At 39.9% G+C, this 22,751-nt stretch overlaps 1 protein-coding gene across 3 annotated transcripts in view; it reads right to left on the reverse strand.

Moving 5' to 3' along the window:
- Positions 1-22,751, reverse strand: part of ANKRD44 (ankyrin repeat domain 44) — a 295,932-nt gene that overhangs the window by 38,745 nt on the left and 234,436 nt on the right. For all 3 annotated transcript variants that reach the window (XM_077745799.1, XM_077745798.1, XM_077745797.1), the window contains one exon: positions 2,924-2,995. In XM_077745799.1, the coding sequence (XP_077601925.1) occupies positions 2,924-2,995 (72 nt within the window). The remainder of the gene's footprint in view (positions 1-2,923; positions 2,996-22,751) is intronic.

Here is a 22,751-nt window from a genome sequence, read left to right on the forward strand (position 1 = left end):
CCTTACAATGTATACCCCACACAGAAGCTAAAGTAATCCTTTTCAAACAAAAGTCATACCATATTATCTGTCCCTTCAAATCCTTCCAGATGGTTTTCTAATTTGCTCAGAGTAAGAGCTGAAGTTCTTACAGGGGAGTGCATCCTCTGTGCTCCTCACCCCCTCTATGACATGTCGGACACCATCTCCTCCACCACTCCTTTTCCATCTGCCCCAGGCTTGCTGCCTCCCTGATGTTCTGGGACCATGCCAACCATGCCCTTACCCCAGGGACTCTGCATTTCTGCCCAGAACACTCTTCTGTCGCATGATATCAACATGGGTAGCTCTTAAGGTCTCTTGTTAAATGTGAGAATCTATGCTATGTAAAGTGGAGCCTCATCTGCCACCTCAGCGTTGTCTCACTGATCCCTTGGTAGCACAGGGAGCACTTCACACCATGTGTCATGTTAAATATTTACTTGCTTTTCTCTGTCCTGGACTAGAACCTCTACAAGGAGAGAGGCTGAGTTCTATTTATTGCAACCTCTCCGGCTCCCAGAACAGGTGCTTAGCACACACACAGTCAAATGAAAGAATGATATGTTAGCATTAGTGAGGATGAAGCTTAGCTGACGGCATATATGTGCCAGGTACTGTTCTAACCACTTGAATGCATTGACACACGTCATCCCCACAACGGCCCTATGACAGAGGTACTGCTATTCTCTGCATATTATGGGTGAGGAAATTGAAACACAAGAGGTTGGGTGCTTGGCCAATATCATACGACAAACAATTAAACAGATCTACAAATGAGAAAGGGTGTGGAGGTCCTTAACCTACTCCTTTGAATTTACAGGTGGGAAAACCATGACCAGGCGAGTTACTAATGGGAGGACTGGTGGCTGGGCCCTCCTCTCTGGGTGTACTTCCAAGCCTCTTGCCAAGTGCAGAGCTGCCAGATACCCCGCTCTCTCCAAGGATAACAGAGCACCTGTATTTACAGGACCCAGAAACTCACAGATCCTAGCAGAGCAACTGGCACACAAAGCACTCAACAATAATATTTTTTGGGGGGGAAAAAAGAGAATGACAGCTAGCAGAATTTGGCAAAGCTAAGAAAGTCTCTTCTCCGGTTACCAGCAGGTGTGGCAAGGCAACCAGCCCCACTTAAAAAGGTGTGAGAATTCTATCTGAGATAACCTCAGAGAGTCTTCTCGAGGGGCAGCTAATGCTGTTGTGAACCCTCAGCTTTGGGGTAACTTCTCTAGGAGCACCAGAGGGTTGGGCAGGTAGGGAGAAATCTTTAGGGCAACCTGTACTTTAGGGCATAAAGTTTTATACAAATATCCCACTGTCCGTTCACCTTTCCCACTCTAAGTCCACCTTCAGAAAAAGACTGATGCACATTTTAGCCTGATTTCAGGACTCAAAATGTGTGTGGGTGTGGGTGTGTAGTGGATGTGTTGGTGGGTGTAGCAGAGGGTGGTGAGTGGGATCAATAGATGTGCTGGTGAATATGTGGGGAGACTAGCAAGGAAGCGGGGGCTCCCTGCAGTGTGATGTGGTCAGTTCATCCTAAGCCTCATGGGATGGCCTCAGCCCCTCACCTTGCCTGATTACTTATGTATGCCCATCAACAAAACCAATCCCTTCTGCTCTCCAAAACCTCCATCTAAATTTTTCATCCGAATGACATCGAGGAAGTGCTTGTACATGGATGGTGCTAAGTGAATGTCATAACAGTTAACCCCAGAGACCCACCCCCTTCTCTCTCTTCTCAGCGCTCAGCTTCCAGGTGCCTCCAGCCATCATCATTGCCATCATCATCATGGCCATGGACTGAGGGCTCACAATATGGCAGCACATTCTGTAGCTGAACCGACTCTTGGTTGGAGAGTCTCCTAGGGAATAGCTGTTGATTACCACCTGCTGGCAGGACACTAACCGGGGTACGGTGGTGGGTGAGTTTCCTGACTCCGTCATCCCTATGGCGAATTTGGGGATCCTCAGTCTGGGCTGCTGCTTTTCCCTTCAATTGTTGGGATGTGGAGAGGAAGTTTTATGGATGACAGCATGGCTCTTCCTCCCTGCTTGCAGATCTCAGCCATTACAAGAATCGGAGTCTCATACCTCCTCTGAGACCCTGAGGTCAAGCCCAGACAGAAAGGGCAGAGCTGCAATAATGCACATGCTTACCTTGCTCTTATGTTTGTGTTTAAATATCTCACATGTTTTAAATTGTGGTATTTGGTTTATTTTCTGGTAGGCTGTATACTCACTCATTGTTGGCTATAATCAAACCTTTAAACCATGATGTTTTCATATTTCCTCACTTTTTTGATTTTAACTACTATAGACAGTAATAATAATTTTAAAGACTTTAGGGGTACCTGGGTGGCTCAGTTGGTTAAGCATCTGACTTTGGCTCAGGTCATGATCTTGCAGTTCATGAGTTCAAGCCCTGCACTGAGCTCTGTGTTGACAGCTCAGAGCCCAGAACTTTCTTTAGATTCTGTATCTCCCTCTCTCTCTTCCCCCCTCTTGCTCACATTCTGTCTCTCTCTCCTTCAAAATAAATAAACACTAAAAATTTTAAAAAAAGATTTTAAAATATATAACAATCATTTATTAAGTATACTGTGGCAGAGGCTTTATATAAATTATCTTTTCCTTTGCCTTCATTTTACAGATGGGGAAACTGCGGCCCAGACAGGGTGAGCAATATGTCTGATGTCACCAGTGGGTGAAGCTGAGATTGAAATTTGAAGCGGTCTTTCTCTCTGCACCCTGGGCCTTTACCCATGTACTGTTTTCATTATTTGTTATTATTGTGTTACTAAGCTTTCATTTTAAACACAGCCTAGTTCTAGGACACTTAGGGTTTTTTTTTTTTTTTTTTTTTTGTAACAGCAGAAGCCACCCACGGCATTTCACTTACAGCTAAGTGGAGCGGACTCTTAGTAGCACCAGAGTCAGATTCTTCAAAACCATTGTTGGTTCTTTCCAAAAGCTGTGGAGACAAAAAGAAAACAAAAGTACATGAGTGAAATGTGCAGAAGGAATCCTCCCATACAGATATTAACGTTGACATAAATGCAAAAGAAGTTTCAGAAATGTAAAAAAGCATACAACTTAGCAATATAAGAAACCTGGTGCAGCATATCTGAAACAAATAAGAAATGAGATGTAGCATATCTAAAACAGATGCTCTAAATATTTCAACTTATAGATCATCTCAACATTTGTTAATGAAAAAAGGCTTTCATACTTGAAAGATGTTCAGCCCCACAAATCCAGGAAAAAAATTCATGTTTAATCCCCTTTTTACCCAGCAGATGGTAACAATGAAAAATTATAATACCTGGTGTTCCATTATCAAACACACATTTACTGGAGATAAGTGTTGGAAAAGACATATAAAGTTCCTGTTCTCATGGAGCTTACATTCTAAAGAGGGAAAGCATAGACAAACAAATAAATATAGAAGTAAGAAATGTCTGGTGATGATGACATATGCTATAATGAAAATGAAATAGAGTGATGTGATACGGAACTGGGCAGTTACTTAGCAGCTGATGATCAGGGAAGCCCTCTCCAAGGAAGTGACAATTAAAGGAAGATCTGAATAATAAGGGGAATTAAACCAAGTAAAGGTGTGGCAGGAGAGTATTCTGGAGGAGGAAGTCATGGAGGAGGAAATGCAAATGCGTCAAGGCGGGATGAACATGTTGAGTTGAAGGAACAGAAGGGATACTGTGATCAGGGTATCATGTTGGCGAGAGTATCAGGAAAAAGACATTCTCATGGATTCTTGGTGGGAACGAATTGTTAAAACCTTTCTGGGCAACTTGTATATGCTTTTGACCATAGGAATTAATTCCCAATAAATAATTAGACAAGTGCATACTGATGCATTTACGAGGAAAATTATTCAACAAATATTTGATGAATGATTCCCAGTATGCCTAGACACTGAAGATTCAGTAATAAATAATATGTCAATAATATATTAAAATACCCATTTCCTTAGGGTGAGGGGGTAGGGCAGATAACAATAGAAAGAAGTTATATAGTTAATAAGAAAATGGTATGTGCTATGGAGAAAAAAAAACAGAGAAGGAGCATTCAAAGAGCTGGAAGGAGGATCAGACTGCAACTGAAATTGCAAGACTGGCTGAGCAAAGTCTTGAGGGTGATGAGAGAGCCTATCTAGGGGAGGAGTGTTCCAAGCAGAGGGGGAGCAACTGCCATGCCCCTCAGGGACAGGCATGCGTTAGAACATCCAGGATGCGGAAGCAGAGTGACCAAGGGTGAATGTCACAGGAAAGGAAATCAGAGAGATAGTGGCAGTGGAGGTGGGAGTGTCATCAAGATCCTTCCGGGTTGTTGTAAGAAATTTTAACTTTTCATCCTGAGGTGGAATTTCACTGGAGTGTTTTGAGCAGAGTGACGACATGTTCTAACTTTTCAATTCTAGGAAGGGCACAGAGAGAAAGCAGGGCAATAGTTCAAGAGAGAAATAAGTGGCTTAAACTAGTGGAGAGCAGTGGTGATGGAGAGAACTGGCTGGATTGTGGGTATTTTTGGAGGTAGAATCAACAGGATTTCCTGATGGGATGACTGAATGTGAATGTAAAAGAAAGAAAGACGTCAAGGATGACCCCCAGGATTTTGTCCTATTCAAATAGAAGGATGGCAGTTCCATGAACTGCGATGTAAGAGACATTGGTGGAATATACGTAGTGGGAAAGAACAGAAGTTTGTTTTCAAAAAAATTTTTTTAAATATTTTTTAAAAAATGTATTTCTGAGAGAGAGAAACAGCATGAGCAGGGGAGAGTAAAAGAGAGAAGGAGACACAGAATCCGAAACAGGCTCCAGGCTCTGAGCTAGTTGTCAGCACAGAGCCTGATGTGGGGCTTGAACCCACGAACCATGAGATCATGACCTGAGCCAAAGTTGGACGCTTAACCGACTGAGCCACCCAGGCGCCCCTAGAAGTTTGTTTTTGTAAATGTTAAGTTTGAGATGTTTTTAAAGCATCCAAAAGTACATGCTAACAAAGCAGCTGTTAGGTACATGGGTGTGGAGTTCAGGTATTTAAAGCCATTAGATTGGATGAGATGAGAAAAACAGTAAACAGAGATGACAGATAAGGATAGAGTTAGGAGAGATTGGGGGGGGGGTTCAGTCTGAGCAGATGATCTAGAAGGAACACCAGGAAGTGTGAGGTCTGGGAACTGAGTGAAGGAAAAATTTCAACAAGAGAATGAGTAACCATGTCAGAAGTCCTCATAGGTAAAGTAAAATGAATTGTGAGAATTGACCACTGGGTTTGGCAACACAAGGCTATGAGTGACTCTGTGAAGAGCAGTTTAGCAAAACATAGTTTATATGAAAAAACTAGAAAAACAGATAGCAACAGAGATGGGTTAAATAAATTGAAGTGTTACAAGGACTTCTGGGGAAAATGGCAGAGTAGGAAATTCCAAAGCTCACCTCATCCCATGAATACAACTAGATAATACTGACATCAATGTAAAAAACCCAGAAAATGACCCAAAGATTGGCAGAACAGACTCTGCCCAGCTACAGGTAGACAAAAGGACACATCAAAGGGTGTAGGAAGGGCAGAGATGTGGTCAGGATCTAAACAGACCCATGCAACTGTCTAAGGAGGGACACCTAGGGCCCAGAGAGGGGGGGAAAGGAAACAGACCCTCAGACCAAGCATTCCAGGCATGGGGAACCCAAATTCCTATAACATTTGGCTTTGAAAATTGGAGGGGCCTAATTTTGTGAGTTCTTAAAATCAGCAGGGCTAAATACCTGGAACTTTATTATTTTTTTAAATGTTTATTTTGAGAGAGAGAGAGAGAGAGAAAGAGAGAGAACATGTGCATATGAGCAGGGAAGAGGCAGAGAGAGAGAGAATTCCAAGCAGGCTCTGTGTTGTCAGCATAGAGTCTTAAGTGGAGCTTGATCTCACAAACTGTGAGACCATGACCTGAGTCAAAATCAAGAGTCAGATGCTCAAACGACTGAGCCACCCAGGTGCCCCAACACCTGGAACTTTAAAAATCAGTGGGCTCCATTCTGGGAGAGCCAGGAGGGTGATAGAAAATTGAGTCTCTGCCCTTAAGGAGACAGTACAAGAAACAGCCCAGCAGAGATACAGCATAGAACCAGCAGTTTGAAAAATGCCTGGGGTATATAGGAAGAAGATCAAAGTGTGCATTGAAGGGGCAAGGATTTTTAGGAGACTTTTCAAGAACAAAGGAGTTGGCAGGTACTGTTTCCCTCCCCTGTCCCCTAGTTTAGACACATTGACCAACACTGTGACAACATTTTCCACCTAACTTGCTAACAGTGCCTCTGTCCCCTCATTCTTCTGTGGACTTTCCCCCTTGAATACATCCTTAGCCAGAGTCCATCCAAAGTGGTGTCACAAGCCTGGCAGTGTGCAAGGATTCCTGATAGGAGGCAGCCCTACCCCAAAGTGACTCGTAGCCTGCAGAAAGGGGAGGATAACCACCCACACCAGTCTGATTGTGGCTCCAGCAATGGGCCGGGAGCAGACATCAGGTCTGACTGCCCTGCCAACAAAAGGTGTCTTCTCAGGGCACAAAGAGGGGAAAGTACACTGCCATTTGGTGCTATTGTATCTCTGACAAATGCCTAGTCTGATTCAACTCAAGCCCAAGGCAGTCCCAGACTGGCCCACTAACAACACAAAGACCAAACCCTGCCCTAAACAGACAATAGAGCAATTGGAGACTATTGGACTGAAGGCAAAAGTGGTCCAACCACAACAGTAGGGTACACACGACATACACAGGAAGTACCCTAAAGCGCCAGGTTCTGGTGAATAGGGGACACTGCACTGCAGGGCACTTGAGGATCTCTTCTTCATAAGGCCACTAATTTCAAGAGCAGAAGATGTAGCTGACTTTCCTAACACAGAAACATACACAGAGAGTTAGACAAAATGAGGAGATAGAGGAATATGTCCTGAATGAAGGAACAGGACCAAATCAGAGCAAGAGAGCTAAATGAAAAGGAGATAAATAATATGCCTGCTAGAAAATTTAAAATAATAATTATAAAGACACTCACTGGACTTGAGAAAAGATGGAGGACCTCATTAAGGCCCTCAACGAAGAGAAGGAAAACATAAAAAAGAATGAATCAGAGATAAACTTAATAACTGAAATAAAAAATACATTAGATGAGATAAAAACTAGACAAAAGGAAGCATAAGAATGAATCAGTGACCTGGAGGACAGAGTGATGGAAAGCAATCATGCTGAACAGGAGAGAGAAAAAATAGTAAAAAATGAAAACAGACGTAGGGAATTCAGTGACACCATGAAACATAACAGCATTCACATTATAGGGATCCCAGATGAAAAGACAGGAAAGGAGGATGAAAATTTATTTGAAGAAATAGTAGCTGAAAACTTCCCTAATCTGGGGGAGGGAAACAAAAATCTAGATGCAGGAGGCACAGACACTCCCCCAACAAAACCTACCCAAGAAGGCCCATGGCAAAATACATAGTAATTAAAACAGAAAAGGAGCATCTGGGTGGTTCAGTCGGTTAAGCACCTGACTTCATCAGGTTATGATCTCACAGTTTGTGAGTTCAAGCCCCACGTTGGACTCTGTGCTGACAGGTCTGAGCCTGGAGCCTGCTTCAGATTCTGTCTCCCTCTCTCTCTGCCCTTCCCCTGCTCACACCCTGTTTCTCTCTCTGTCTCTCAAAAATAAACATTAAAAAATTTTAAAAAACAACAATCGTAAAAAGTAGTGATAAAGAGAGAATTTTAAAAGCAACAAGAGAAAAGAAAACAGTTACATAAAAGGGAAGCCCCATTAGGCTATCAGTGGATTTTTCGGTAGAAACTGCAGGCCAGAAGTGAATATCAAGATATATGAAAAATGCTGAAAAAATCTGCAACCAAGAATCTATCCCGCAAGGCTATCATTCAGAATAGAAGGACAAATAAAGAATTTCCCAGACAAAAGTTAAAGAAATTCATCACCACTAAACTGGCCCTACAAGAAATGTTAAAGGGGACATTTTCAATGGAAAGGAAAGACCATAAGTAGAAGTAAGAAAAGTAGGAAAGCACAAAGGCAGTTAAATTAACTATATTTAGTCCAGGGATTCACAAAATAAAAGGATGTAAAGTATGATGCCATATACCTAAACTGTGCAGTTGGGAAGAGGAGTAAAGAATGTGTTCAAGCTTAAGCAAGCATCAACTTAATAAAGAGGGTGGAGTAGTCAGACACAGGGACAGAGGGCATCCACGGTTTGGCAGTGTGGATCAAGCTGATGTTGTGGGGCCTCTAGGGCCAACAGAGGTGCCACTGACAAGTGTGCCAGGGTGTCAGCCAGGGTGATGTGTCTGGGAGCAACCGTTCTGGTGGCTACTTTCCCGATTCCCTGTCACCCTGACCATGGGGAAGAAGCAGCCGCCCTGGCAGTCCAAGTTCATAGTTTGGGCTTATTTCCCTTCTTCTAGACAGCCCCACAGTCTTGTAAATACCTACTTTCAAAAGTCAAATTCCTTTCTGCTTAAAATAGCTAGCATTGTTTCTATTTCCTTCATATGAACCTTGATCAATTCAAAGCCTAACAGAGTTTATGACAGAAGTTGTCTTAATAAGCGAAGCGAAGGGGAAATTATAACATTCAACATACCAGAAAGCAAAGCTTCCTAAAATCCACTTTATCTATTTTTCTCCCTAAAAGTCCCAAACTTCTTAAGTGGAAAACACATTTTAAAGCCATATATGTGGAATAGTACTATTTCATTAAAAAAATCTGTATTGACATGATGATATATGCAGAAAAAAAGCCTAGAAATACATACTCTATTTATACAATAACCTAAAAGTGGGATTTTGGATGATTTTTATTTTCTTCTTTCTCTTTCCAGATTTTTTTTTCTGGAAGTTTTTTCAATAACTGTGTATTGTTTTTGTAATCAGCAAAAACATAGAAGCTATATCTACTTGGGAAAAAAGCTATTAACCTTCTTTTTCATTCAATAGAATGATATGCACAGACCTCACCAGAGAGGTCTTGAACTCCTTTCTGACCAATGCATATGGAACAAAATGCTTGGATTCACTGGTAGATCAAATAACAGCATAAAAGTTATCATCTAAGAGCACACAATTTTAAGTTTGTGAAGAATACAATACAAATAATTATGTCAGAAGGAATTTTATGTTTGTTTTTATTAGTATGAGAATAGAATTTGGAACTTAATCTAGGATACATTAGACTAATGAGACTAAATTTAATTTGAACTTCAAAGCAAATAACTTTAAAACCAATCTGCCTTGCATAGTTGAAATACAAGTAGCCTTAACTGCTTGAAAAGGCTAGAAAACAGCTGTTCTTTGCTTTGTTTTGCAACATTATCACCTGCAAGACTTCCTGGAATTGACAGTGTGTACCAACGCCAAATCCTGTCCTAGAATGAACTTTTAATCAAAGGAACACAGAATCATTTCCACCATTACCACAAACATGATGAACAGAGACAAGAAGACAATATACAATATACTGTCTATAGCCACAAAGTAGGCATGTTCCCAGATTTATCATGGAGTAAGATTTTTCCACACACATTCTTTCTTTGATTTTTCTAATAGCATGTGATATTTTACTTCTATCATTTACCAAATATTAGTGGAGTGTTATCTCTGTACCAGATCCTGGGTAAGGCACCAGGATTCAACCTTGCAGTGAGCAGATGCTGCTCCTGACCTGAGTGAGCATGGAGGCTAATAGGGAACCCACAGAAATTAACAGCATTGAAAACAATGAGAGCTAGGATGCAAGATGCGATGGGAACATGAAGAGGTGCCTGACATAACCTGGGGGGCCAGAGAAGACTCCTCTGTAAAGGAAGGTCTAGCCTGAGACCTGGATGGTAGGAGTCAGCTGGGCACAGAGAGAAGAACTTCCAGGCAGAGGGAAGAGTATGAGAGAGCCGTGAGTACAACTAATTTGAAAAACTTTCAGTTCAATAAGGCTGGAGTAGTAGGCAGGGGTGAGGAAAGGATTAGGAGCAGAATGGGAGGCTGGAAACACAAGCAGGAAACAGATTAGATGCATAGTGATTATATCCTTATTGTTCAATCCAGGGTACTTTTAAGAATAATAATTGTACCAGGACAATAACTGTAAAGCAGGACATCTAATCAGGGTGATTATTCTGAGTCACTGAAGTGCTAAGCAGAGAAGAGGCACAATCACGGTAAGATTCTTGGGGATCATAAAAATCACTCTGGCTGCAGTGTAGCGAATGAACTGCTGTGTTATTGGGGCGGGGATTACAATCTTAGAAGCAGGGAGATAAGTTAAAATATTTCACCTCTGGGGTTTTTAAATTGTGAATTATTAAACTGGTGAGACCTAATGGTGGCCCGAACTGCAGAAATGGAAGGAAGTGAGTTTCATTCACTCCTGTATTCATTCATTCCATAATTATTTTTCTGGTGCTGTCCCTACTCATATGAAACTCAGAGTTTAGAAGGTGTAGGGGACACCATCCATTGATTGAACAGTGGAGGAAGGGGAAAGGGTGGAGTCACGAGTGACCCCCAGTTTTGTAGCTTTGGTAACAGGATGAATGGTGATGCTTTCTTTAAGAAACAAAGAGAATATGCAAAATCTGGGGAGAGAAAGCTATGTTGAGTTTTGGTTTCAAGAGCTGCTGGGGTATTCAAGGGCAGATGGGGATCAGGTTTGAAGCTTAGAAGAGAGATCTGGGTTAGAGCAATGGATTCCGGAATCACTAGCAAAGGATGATACATGAAGCCCCCTGTGGTGAGGTTGCCGAGGGAGAGCATGTAATGAGAGAAGGGAAAAGAGAACAGGGCATAAGGCTCAGGAACCCCAGGGTTAAAGGTTTGGAAGAGGAACAGAGTCTGCAATGGAGGCTAAGGAATGGGCAGAGGTAGGAAAAAAAAAAAAAAGCCAGGAGAGTGAGATGATGATGATGGTGGTGGTGGTAGTGGTGGTAGTGATGGCAATGATTACCAGGTATGAAGGTGGTTGTGATGATAAATGATGATGAAGATTCTCACAGATAACAGCCAAAAGTTGTAAGGCATTTACTATGGGCCAAGCATTCTACTAAGGGCCTTACATGGATCATCTCAATTTATCCTCAAGTAATCCCTTATGACCTTCTCAAGTTCACAGCCTATAAAGGATAGATCACAGAACTAATCCTGGTCTAACTCAAAATCCATGTTATTTATCCCACACAACAATGCCTTCCCCATCAACTGAAAAGCTGAATGTCTCCCGTAATATTTCACAAAGGAAAAAAAAAAGCAGCAGGGATGAGTGTAGGAGACAAGGAAAGGTTGTTCTGTGTGGTTTTTTTTTTTTTCCTTCAAGTATCTGAGTCTTCAGAGGTCTCTAACTTCACATATAGATTTTTTTTTCTGATTTAGAATTTGGTTCTAAGTATATTAAGTCCACAGGATTAGACAGGTACACAGCACTGCTCAGACCGTTTTCCGTGCATAAATGTCTCAGGGGAGGAACACGGAGACCAGAGAGAGACAGAGAGCTCATACCATGACTCATTATACAAACTCGTAAGTCAGGCCCTGGTCTGCAATATTCCTGGAGAATAACATTGCTCTGCAGAGATCAACCTCAATGAACCCTGTCAAAATCAGAAAAGGGATGGCTCTTTTGAAGCACAGTTATAGCTAAGAATGCATACCAAGGAAGCAGCATCATAAAAAACAATGAGTTCTTTACCTAAAGCTTGTAGTTATAAATCAATCTTAGAATACAATCCTACATGTAAAATATAAAAGTGAACTAGTTATAACTTTCTCCCCTTTAAGACCATTTCCAATTAATGTAGCCTCATGCTTGTCGTCAACATTTACACAATCTATGCATTTATGTGCTAGTTTTCACATCTATGCATTTATGTGCTAGTTTTCACATTGAATCACCCACATAAATTCAGCATACATATGCAATACGTTGCCATAGGCTTCTGTTGGAAAAATAAACATTTTGCAGACATTCCAAGGATCGACATGGTTCTCTGCCTAAATAATATTAAAATGGCTGCTTTAATAAAGCCTTTATCTGGACTACTTAATTTTATTCTTGTCATCTCTAAAATCCCAGAAAGACTTCTTTTCTCAATTAGTAATTTATGAAGCCTATAGGTAGAGGCTAGCACTACTTGATCTCATTTCTTTCTCCAGTCTCCTCTTGTTACCTTGTATTTGCTATGACTCTCTTGGCTGAAAACAAAACAAAACAAAACAAAACAGAAGGTTTGGGATTAAAGCTACTTCAAATCCCCACTGACAAGTAAAGATAGGTGCCTAAAGTGGGAATTGAGAGAAAGAACCTAGGATGAGAGCAAGCAAACTTTTCAACTGTCTAAACTGTGAAAGAAAACTCCTTGTTTCAAGTGTAGGGGCAGGTAGGATGTTCTACAATTTTGTGGGACCCAAGAAGATTATTGTATTTGACATTATGGCAACTTTTAGGACATTTTCCGAATCTGGAGGGTGTTTGCATAGGATTGGAAGGCTCGCATAAAAAGCAGCTTCATGCCTTGGAGTTAAAAGCAGCAAAGGTAATAGAAGGCCCAGTTTTAGCCTCTTTCTCTACAAAGTGAATTTGTGATAACAAAGTCAAGAATAAATATGAACTTAATGGTAAGCCAACTGGCCACTGGGTTAACAAAACAGTAATCTTATCATTCAAAATTGTGAGGACACACATAAATATTACACTTGAGCTGGAAACCCAAGCTTATAAATAGTTTACGTTGTCACTGGCTATTTGAAAACATGGCAGGGAAAACTTCAGGGATCCCAAGAGACCTCAAGCTGATCTAAACCAGTTTTTAAAAGTGCTTTTTGAGAAAGCAGAAAGCAAATATGGCTCAGACTATAAAAACAGAAATGTGTGGCCAGTGGGTCTGTGGGACATGGTTAGATTCCGACTATACAACTAGTTTCCAAAAGTTAGGAGGGATAGGAGGAGCTAGAAAATCAATCAGAAAATATCTGTGGAGGGTGGCGCCTGGATAGCTCACTTGGTTAAGTGTCTGACTCCTGATTTCAGCTCAGGTCATGGTCTCACGGTTCGTGGGTTTGAACTCCACACTGGGTTCCTCCACACACAAAGCACAGAGCCTGCGTGAGATTCTCTTTCTTCTCTCTCTGCCCCTCTCCTGCTTGCTCTCTCTCACTCAAAATAAACAAACAAACAAACTTAAAAAAAAATATCCATGGGGATCATATAAAGGAGATGCTCTGAGGCAAAGTTAAAAATGGATTTATTTTTCTTTCAGCATTGAGGGCTGAGAGGACATTATGAGTCTTCAAGTCTGTGAAGGGTTGGAAACAGGCCAAGGGCCCGGGAAAGTTGGCACCTCTGTCAGAAATTCTATTTCATATTCCACTCGTCTGTGCTTGAGATTGAAATGCTTTTTGGGCAACCTCAGGGCCACTCCTGAGTCAGCTGTGCTGGGATCTGGCTCTGGCTCAGTCCACAATGAGGGAGGGGTCTGCAGCAGTTCCAGACCACCAGCCTGTGTCAATACGCTCTATTCAGAGGATCCCAGGGGCCCAGGACAGAGCTCAGGGATCCCACAGGTCTTTAGGTCTCAGAATAAATATGATGTTTCAGGCCACACTGGACCTCAGTGAGCCCCTTGTCTTTGGGCCTCGCCCAAAATAAGCTAGCTTCCCCATGATGGCACATCAGTAATGGCCATGACTATCTGTTTCTTGTGATTCTGCTCACACCCCTTCACAGCTGTTAGAAAAAGCCGTGTTGCTTGAAATTGTTATTAACAACAATTATCGGAAACTCAGCAGTTTCTAGAAATGTATAAATCTAATCTAATTTCTGCCTTCTCCCTCGATTCCACAAGTAAGGAACCATTAACCTTCTACACTTGTGTAAGCCAAAGTCTATGCAACTTTAAAAGGAGATAACATGAATTAGGGAGGGTGCTACTGGAGGCTTAGCTAGATTAAGTTTCCATTTTTTCTTTGGAGCCGATTTTGATTACTCTGCTTATCTTCTCCCTCCAGTGTGTATTCAGTTCCTGGTGATTTCCTTGCCAATTAAAAGGCAGAAGAGTCTGCAGTATGTGTAAGGAAGGCTAATGAAACCTGCTGTGAAGATAACGTCAAATGCAAGATATAAAAGGCACGGTGTTCAAAATCATCTTGCAAGAACCTTACAAATGTTCGTATACATTGACCCATAAACCTACTTGAGAGATTTTTACCCTGAGAAAATTTTAAGCCCAAAGCCATTCAATAGTGAATAGTGTAAGCAACCTAAATAGTAGATGAATGTCACAGTTATGGTTTATCCAATAATTATTATTTAGATTAAAATACGGTTACTGAATTCTTAATAGTATTGAGAAAGGGTTATATCATAGTGTTTCATGGGAAATAAATCAATGTACAAAGTTGTATATTTAATATTATCTCATATATGTAAAAAATAAAATATGTGAAGAGACTAAAATGAAATACAAGTGATCCTTGAACAAATGGGTTTGAACTGCATGGGTCCACTTATGAGCAGATCTTTTACAATACTGTAAATATGTTTTCTCATCCTTATGATTTTCTTAATAACGTTTCCTTTTCTCTTACTTTATTGTAAGAATACAATGTATATTACATATAATCCACAAAATATGTGTTGATTGACTATTTGTGTTATTGGTAAGTCTTCCAGTCAGCAGTAGTAGTCAAGTTTGGGGGGAGTCAAAAGTTATGCTCAGATTTTCACAAAACAAATGAGCAAAGGAAAAAAATAAGAGAGAATGACACAAGTCAAGAAACAGACTCTTAGCATCTTAACAACCTGATGGTTCAGAGGGGAGGTGGGTAGAAGGATGGGTGAAATAGGTGTGGGAATTAAGAAATGCACTTACGATGAGTACCAGATAATGTATGTTGAATTACTATATAGTACACTCAAAACTAATATAATACTGTATGTTAACTAACTGGGGTTAAAATTAAAGCTTAAAAAAAGTTATACTCAGATTTTCAACTGTGCAGAGGAGAGGGTTGGTGTTCCAACCCTTACATAGCTCAAGGGTCAATTGTGTACCCAAAAGGTTAATAATGATTGTTGTGGGGTGGTGGAACTTTGGGTGTTTGATTTCTTGTTTCCACTTTTCTACATATTCTCAAATTTCTACAGCAAATATATATTACTCTAATAAAAGGATAATTGTATTTAAGAGTAAGATGGTTGAGTCCGATGATTTCCAAGGCCCCTTTAGCTACCCGCTGCATGGTATCTGGTTAAAATTTAAGGAGTCAATGTTTTCATGACCATAACAATATATCTGCATGTTAAAGAAATAGCACCATTCTGGTCAGTATCAATGTTGGTTGAATGCATTACTTTCTGGCCATTAAAAATTGCAAATTCCTTAGAGGCAGGGACCCTCAGTACTATGTAGTAGGTATTAAATAAGTGTTGGATTTCATTTAAATCTGGTAAGTGAATGAAAGCATTTTTGGAATTAATTACAGGGTGATAACACATTTCCTTGCCTGTTTGGATATTGCAGAGCTCTCAAAAATGATACTGGTATCTTAAATTTTGGATGGATTTTTGCCTTGACAGAAACAAGTTAAATGACATGTTCGTTGCTGCATTTATAAAACCAATGATCGAATCAGCAAAACAACCTAACAGATTTGACCTTTCACAGAATATGGTCTTGTAAATGAAAACTGCTCCAGGATAAGTGTTTCTTTCTACACCACATCACAGCTTACTGTTACCAGGTGGTGGTATAATTCATCATGAGGTGACCCTCTGTTCTTCTGTCATAAGGAACTGAAGAAAACTAATAGCAAACGAGATTTAGATATGATGGATGGACCAATATTATGAAGAAGATGAGATACCAGGGAAAGAATTCCAAACACATTTCCTGGTTCTAAATATCTAAATCAGTCCAGAAAAAACCAATTAATATTTGTTGAAGTAGCAAACCAGTATGATCCTTCAATCTTGCCATAGGCATTCCAGATGAAGAAAAGTATTGAGATTAAGTCATAAAAAAAAGTCAGTATCTTTAGGGATAAGGCACCCTGGTTACTGAAACCATAAGGACTGATCCAAGGCTAGAAGAAGCCAAAGCTGATTATGGATGGCACACGGGTTTTAACTAACTGAAGGAGTTGCAAAGAATCACTGCAGCAGCCATCCCGAAGGTAAAAGACAAAAACAAAAACAAAGTGCTCTGGTATTATTTTGATGTTTTATGGCAGCTTTGCCTTTAAATTGTTTAACTAATTCTCAGAAATCTTAAATTCAGTTTTTCCCAAGCAGAATAAAAAAAATATAATTACTATATCTAGGTTAAATAGAATCAGAAGACATAATTCAACTTAATAAGGAAATTATTCTCTTTGGCGCCATAGTTTCCTATAACTGAATTTGGTCTGATTCTTTGTGTGTAGCGTGTGAGCCAAAAGAGGGAAGGAATGTTTATGTCCTGGAGACAGAAAAGAGAACTGAAAACTGTCTCTATAAAAACCTCTGAGGGAATACAAAGAGGCTGCAGGCACCAGCCAATTTCAAAAGCACCAACCTCTGATACAAAGTCAATGCCTTGGTTGTGGCTGCCTTGGGAACACCCTTAATATATCTACTAGGGCTGTGGTTGTAAGTCCTGAAAGTCCTCTTGGATCTAACAATAGTTGCTGCAAGGAAATTTCTATACAACAAAAAACTTTGGCTCTTCCCTTGGTATTCATGATAAAGGAAAATCTGGACAACATCTATTCACCTCCTGAGTTTTGTAAAGTAATTCAAAAGTTACTATATTACTAATGTGGAACACATTGGTATATTGTATCAGTGGGAGAAATCAACTATTTCTCCTTTATTTTCTTTTTCTTTTTGGATCCCCGTATCACATGTGTGTGTTGCAGTGATGGCAGCGGCGGTGGCGGTGGCGGTGGTGGTGGTGGTGGTGATGGTGGTGGGGTGTGTGTGTGTGTGTGTGTGTGTGTGTGTGTGTGTGTAAGGGGGCAGGGGAGAGAAAGACAAAAGCAAAGGTCTGTGTTAATCAAACATGGATGTTATCATATGTGAGTAACATGAGTTTAGAAAAGAGTAAGAGGGGTAAATATCAAGAGGTACTTGATAGATCCCCTATTGTTAAGAAAAATGATCCAAAACTTATGAATAAGGCAAAGAGGATAATAATTCTATTTCTTTTTAAAATCATACTGAGGCACTGTTTTAACGAGCCAACACAACGATTAATTTTTTAGTATAATGTTAATTAAGTGCCCATTCTTTATGAAGTCACATGTTAACTCATAGAGCTTCCAGCTTCCAGGAGAAATATACATTATCTCTGTGTGGTAGAAAAGATAACTCCAGAGGTCATCACCTATTGCCCTTTACAACATAAACCAGTTTTGTATCTAACCTAGTAAACTTATTCTAGTATTATTTTGTTAAACTGCCTATAAATGCTCTGTTCCTCAAATGACCCTTGAGTAAACTCTAGCATCTTTATGTAATGAGATTTTAAAAAATCTTTTAACACATATCCCACCTCTTTTTTTATGAGAGTCTCGTTTTAAGTTTATTGAGAAGTAGACTTTGACACCACTCATCATCTTCAGTCTTAATGCAAGACCTCAAAAATCTTAATATGCTTTGGAAATGCCTGTAACAGTCTCCCCTACTCAGTGCTGTTCCACAACAGACTATTCAGGCGAACCCTGAGAGAATGGGAGAAGGTGCCTTCCTCTCTTTCCAAAGGAACCTGTGGGCAGACAGAGCTATGTTGTTCCAGAATCAGAAAATTGGTTCTACTGGATTTCCAATGAACTCTTCTCAGGCTCTAAGACTGAGGAATCATGTGCTCCTCTCCTTTTCAAGTGTCTACTGTATCCAGAGAATCATGGTAAAGGGCAAGCACTTTTCACATGGGCTGAAGGCCTTACGGCCTACTCTTGCTCATTTTTCTCCCAGGAACCAAAAGGAGTTGCCGGATACCAACATAGCCCTTTTTATTGTTCCCGTTCCAAGAAAGGAGGTCTACCTTAGTGTACTAAGCTCATTCAGCACACTTTGGTGGATAGTGGGGGGCCTCACAGTGCACCACCTTTTCTCTTCCTGGCCTTCTTCCCTGCTTAGAATCTTCAGTAGAACTGCACGGAACCTCACAATGGTCAGATGCCTATGGGACTTAAATCTCAGATCACCTACTGCCCAAGAAGCAGGCCTCTCTTTCCTCTTCCACCTCACCTCTCTTCAGAAATAAATCTCACTGCAGAAGAAAATCAAATACAAAAGAAAGCACAGAGCATTTATGACTGAAAGCAAGAGCATGCTAATTTCACATTAAGCTAAATAAGATAATTTAAAAAATTATGTCTCTCAAAGCTCAGTTGCATTTTATAAAATCATCTTTTCATTTATGTAAAATGACTGTTACGCCATAGTTATTTTGGTGGTATAGAAATTAAGAAAATATGGATGTAGATTTATATAAGATAAAACATAATAAAAATCATAACAGAGTTCTAATGAAACCATGATGTTCCAAAGCTTGATTTGTTTGGGTCAGTTTAAAAAATGGTTTCTTCTATGGGTCTTTCCACTGTGGACCCACCTTAGCCACACACCCTATTTTGGATACTTAGCTTCTCCTTAAATGAAGGGCTTGCTGGGAGCCAGCTTGCAGGCAGCATTTAGGCAAATATAGCCCTCCTAGATTCTCTTTCTGTGGGATGTTAGGCCATCCACCCGCCCGAGTCTGACTCCTGTTATCCCGTCCTTTGGCAATTAGTGACCACAAAATATGGCCCCTATTCCCTTCAGGGTTGCCAGTATTCTGGGGAGAGAAGGAAGGTCACTGTCTATAGAACCCAATTAATTCCTGGTCCTCCAACCTCATCCTCCCACCCCAAGGCTTCCTCCTTCAACACCCACACTCAAATTGAAACCCAAAACCTTTCCCAGCCACCCAGGACACATATGTAAATAACTACCAGTTCTTGAGGAAAACATGCACCTTGTTTCCTACTTACCGCTGCAATACAAACTATAATCTGCTGTCACAAACCCAGACAGCCCATGGATAACTCATGAATTTTAATGAGTTCTCAATTCAGCCCCTAAACTATTTTATCTCCCATTAAGTTTCACAAACCCAGCAATTCTAAAAGTTAGTTATGTTCAGCCGATGGCAAGAATGAAGCATCTTCAGCAATGGTGTCCATCATTTAATGGGGCATGTGGGTGGCTCAGTCGGTTGAGCATCACTTTGGCTCAGGTCATGATCTCATGGCTTGTGAGTTCAAGTCCTGCATCGGGCTCGGTGCTGACAGCTCTGGAGCCTGTAGCCTACGTCAGATTCTGTGTCCCCCTCTCTTCTGCTCCTCCCCTGCTCACATTCTGTCTGTCTCTCTCTCTCAAAAATAAATAAACATTAAAAAAATTTTACAGCACACTAAAGGGGTGCCTAGGTGGCTCAGCTGGTTGAGTATCCAGCTCTTGATTTCAGCTCAGGTCATGACCTCATGGTTCATGAGGTAGAGCCCCACATCAGGCTCTGCACTGACAGCGCAGAGCCTACCTGGGATTCTTCCTCTCTCTGTGCCCCTTCCTCCCTCTCTCAGAATAAATAAATAAACTTAAAAAAAACAACAAAAAAAACCCCCTATACTACATTGTGTGAATCTGGGCCACTGAATAGGATGCAAATGGAGTGATTTCACTCAAGGAATTCAGAGACTCTTACCAATTTGGGAGTGTTCATGCTTCATTTCCCATCTGTTATCTTTTCCTTTTAGCTGTTAATTAGCTCTTTGAACAGAAGGTGAAAGAGTATTTAATGTGGTAAAGTATATCACAAAGGTTCCCCCAATTTTCAGAGTGAACAGTCTCATGGCTTGTTAATACTTTCAGTAAAGAATGTAAGAAGACAAGTGAAATTATTGACCAAAATTGGGCTTTTACATTACCCATGCACTTATCCTACTACCTCGTCACTACTAAATGAAGAAAACCTTAAAAAGTTGTGTAACTGTGTTACTCAAAAGAAAAATTTAAAAGAATTCTATACTCTTGTAAAGTTCTTTTCCTTGTTGCTCCTGTTGCTATTGATCAGAATGACTTTACTCTGATTTTAAGGCTTTATTCAAAAAGAGTCACATTTATTTTATATATATTTTTTAATGTTTATTTTATTTTGAGAGAGAGTGCGAGCAGGGGACGGGCAGAGAGGAGACATAGGATCCAAAGTAAGCTCTGTGTGCTGACAGCTGGCAGCCCGATGTGGGGCTCGAACTCATGAAACACGAGATCATGACCTGAGCTTAAGTCGGACACTTAACCGAGCCACCCAGGTGCTCCCAAGAGTCACATTTAAAAGGTACTTTATATGTAGTCTCAAAAAAGTATGGGAAACTCTAATTTGGATGCAGCCCTGTTTTAATATTGTAATTACTTTGATGGTAACAGATGGTAACTAAACATCGTAGCAATCATTTTGTAATGTATATAAATGCTGAATTACTATGTTGTATACACGAAACTAATACAATATTGTACACTAACTATACTTTAATTAAAAAATTGAAAAATAAGATAAAATGTTGAACATCAAACACGTTGACATGCAGCTGAAAAGGACCTGAAAAAAATTCAGAGTTCCATTTTAAAAATGGGTACTGACACTTTCAGCTCAACACATTTGAAACGAAGCTGTGTTTATTTGTTGTACAATAGCACAGTTGTCAAATCTGGACCCTGTATTTTTCCCCTCGAGGACACACATGGTTCCATGAATTCTTTAACTTAGTGTGTGGGCTAATTAGGAACACATTTGAAACTAAAAGCACTAACTTCGTTTCTTGTTAGAAGTTCCTAAGTCCATAAATTTCAGGTCCAAATTCATAAATTAGACTGCTGAAAATTAGATAACAATGATCCATGTATAAAATCTAGTGCCAAAAATAAAAGAAATTGTAATATTAGTGTGATTTCAGTGTTTGTTTTAACAGTCGAGATTGGTGATCACAAGATAAAAATCATGAAAACATCTTAAAAGAAAAAAGCCCACAACTTATAGGGTATTTTTCTTTTTTCTTTACTCACTATATCTCTTGGAATTTTACTTACCAACTAATAAAAATGGCAATGAACATAATTGCATAAAAAGTCTTGGGAGACTCTCTATATGTTATCACAGTAGAAAGATGTTTTTTCCCCCAAATTTCTCTTAACTACCAAATTATTCTGAAATTGCCTGAATGGTTAATAAATACTCTAAGCGCTAAATTGCATACCAACTCCTGCAGATTCCAATTGCATATTCCAGTTTTAAAGTCGGGCCCATAATGAATGTGTTCCTCAGGAGGGTGCTTTGTATTTATTTATGATGATCAATTTTTAAGTATATGCCAGAAAAGTGACATGATCTTGAGAAATGCCCAAACATACCAAAACACAGACTGTGCTTTCACCTGGTTCTAAAATATTAAAGTAAGCCATCAATCCATAAATAGTTTATACAAATTCCTAGCTATGCCATAAAGGGGGTATAAAAAGGAAGTTTTACATCTAAGCAAAAAAATTTAAATATAGCTTAATTTCAGCATTTATTTGCTGAAACAGCTTTTGAAAAAAGTTTCCAAGATTGTGCTCAGGGAGAATGCTGGATTGGAAAGACTACCACAAAATTATTAAAATTAAATATTAATGGTGAATTTTATTAAAATGCCAAAAGAGTTATCAAAGGTTCTGATAATTTCATAAATAATCACACAACTTGAACCATAACTTGGATTTTTCTTTTTCTTTTCTGCTTTTCCATGTAGGCAGCAGGGAGTCTGAGCTATCTTTTTTTTTTTTTTTTAATATTTTTATTTATTTCTAGGACAGAGAGAAACAGCGTGAGCAGGGGAGGGTCAGAGAGAGAGGGAGACACAGGGAGTCTGAGCAATCTTGTCAGTGGGCTGTACAAATTTGTCTTACGTTGCTTGCACACTCATCTTCTCTTAGCTGAATAGACAGGAGCTCTTCTTTTTTTCCTTTCTAAATGCTGATAATTCTGTCTTCATTTTACTTTCGTCCCTCAGTTTCAGTAAAGAAGCTGTTCAGATGTGCTTTCTCTGCTATCATAATGAGGTGAGCTTCCTGCAATCTAAACTACTCTGAAGGCACTTTATTTTTAATGGGACCGAACCACTAACAGAGCCTTTAAAGTCTCTCCATCACTCTGAGCTACGCCCACCTGCCGCGCAGTGTTGATCCCCACCCCTGTGTTGGTTTTCCCCCCGAAAGCATTATTAGTAGGAGGCCGCAGAGCCGGACCTCCAGGTCCTTGTCTTTCTCATCTAAGGGTAGGATTGGAAGCTCGCTCTTCTCAACACTACCGGTCACTCTGAGAAGCTTAATTTTCCTTTAAAAACAAACTTTGATGACTTTTCTTCTCATTGACTTTTAAAATTATATTTTTTAAAAAATGGAAGGCTATTTGACATCCACTGACTTTTAACGTATGATTTTTCAATAAGATACATCCAGGAAAGCATGTTATCTAACATGGTGCCTGACTCTAGGACAGTATTTAGCCCAGAGAAGATATTCAATACATTTGCTTTAATCCATGAATTAAAAAAAAAAAAAGAAAGAAAAAGAAAAAACTGTAAACTAATCTTTAAATC

Source organism: Crocuta crocuta, unplaced genomic scaffold (genome assembly GCF_008692635.1).
Source record: "Crocuta crocuta isolate KB4526 unplaced genomic scaffold, BGI_CrCroc_1.0 scaffold564, whole genome shotgun sequence".
NCBI lineage: Eukaryota > Metazoa > Chordata > Mammalia > Carnivora > Hyaenidae > Crocuta > Crocuta crocuta.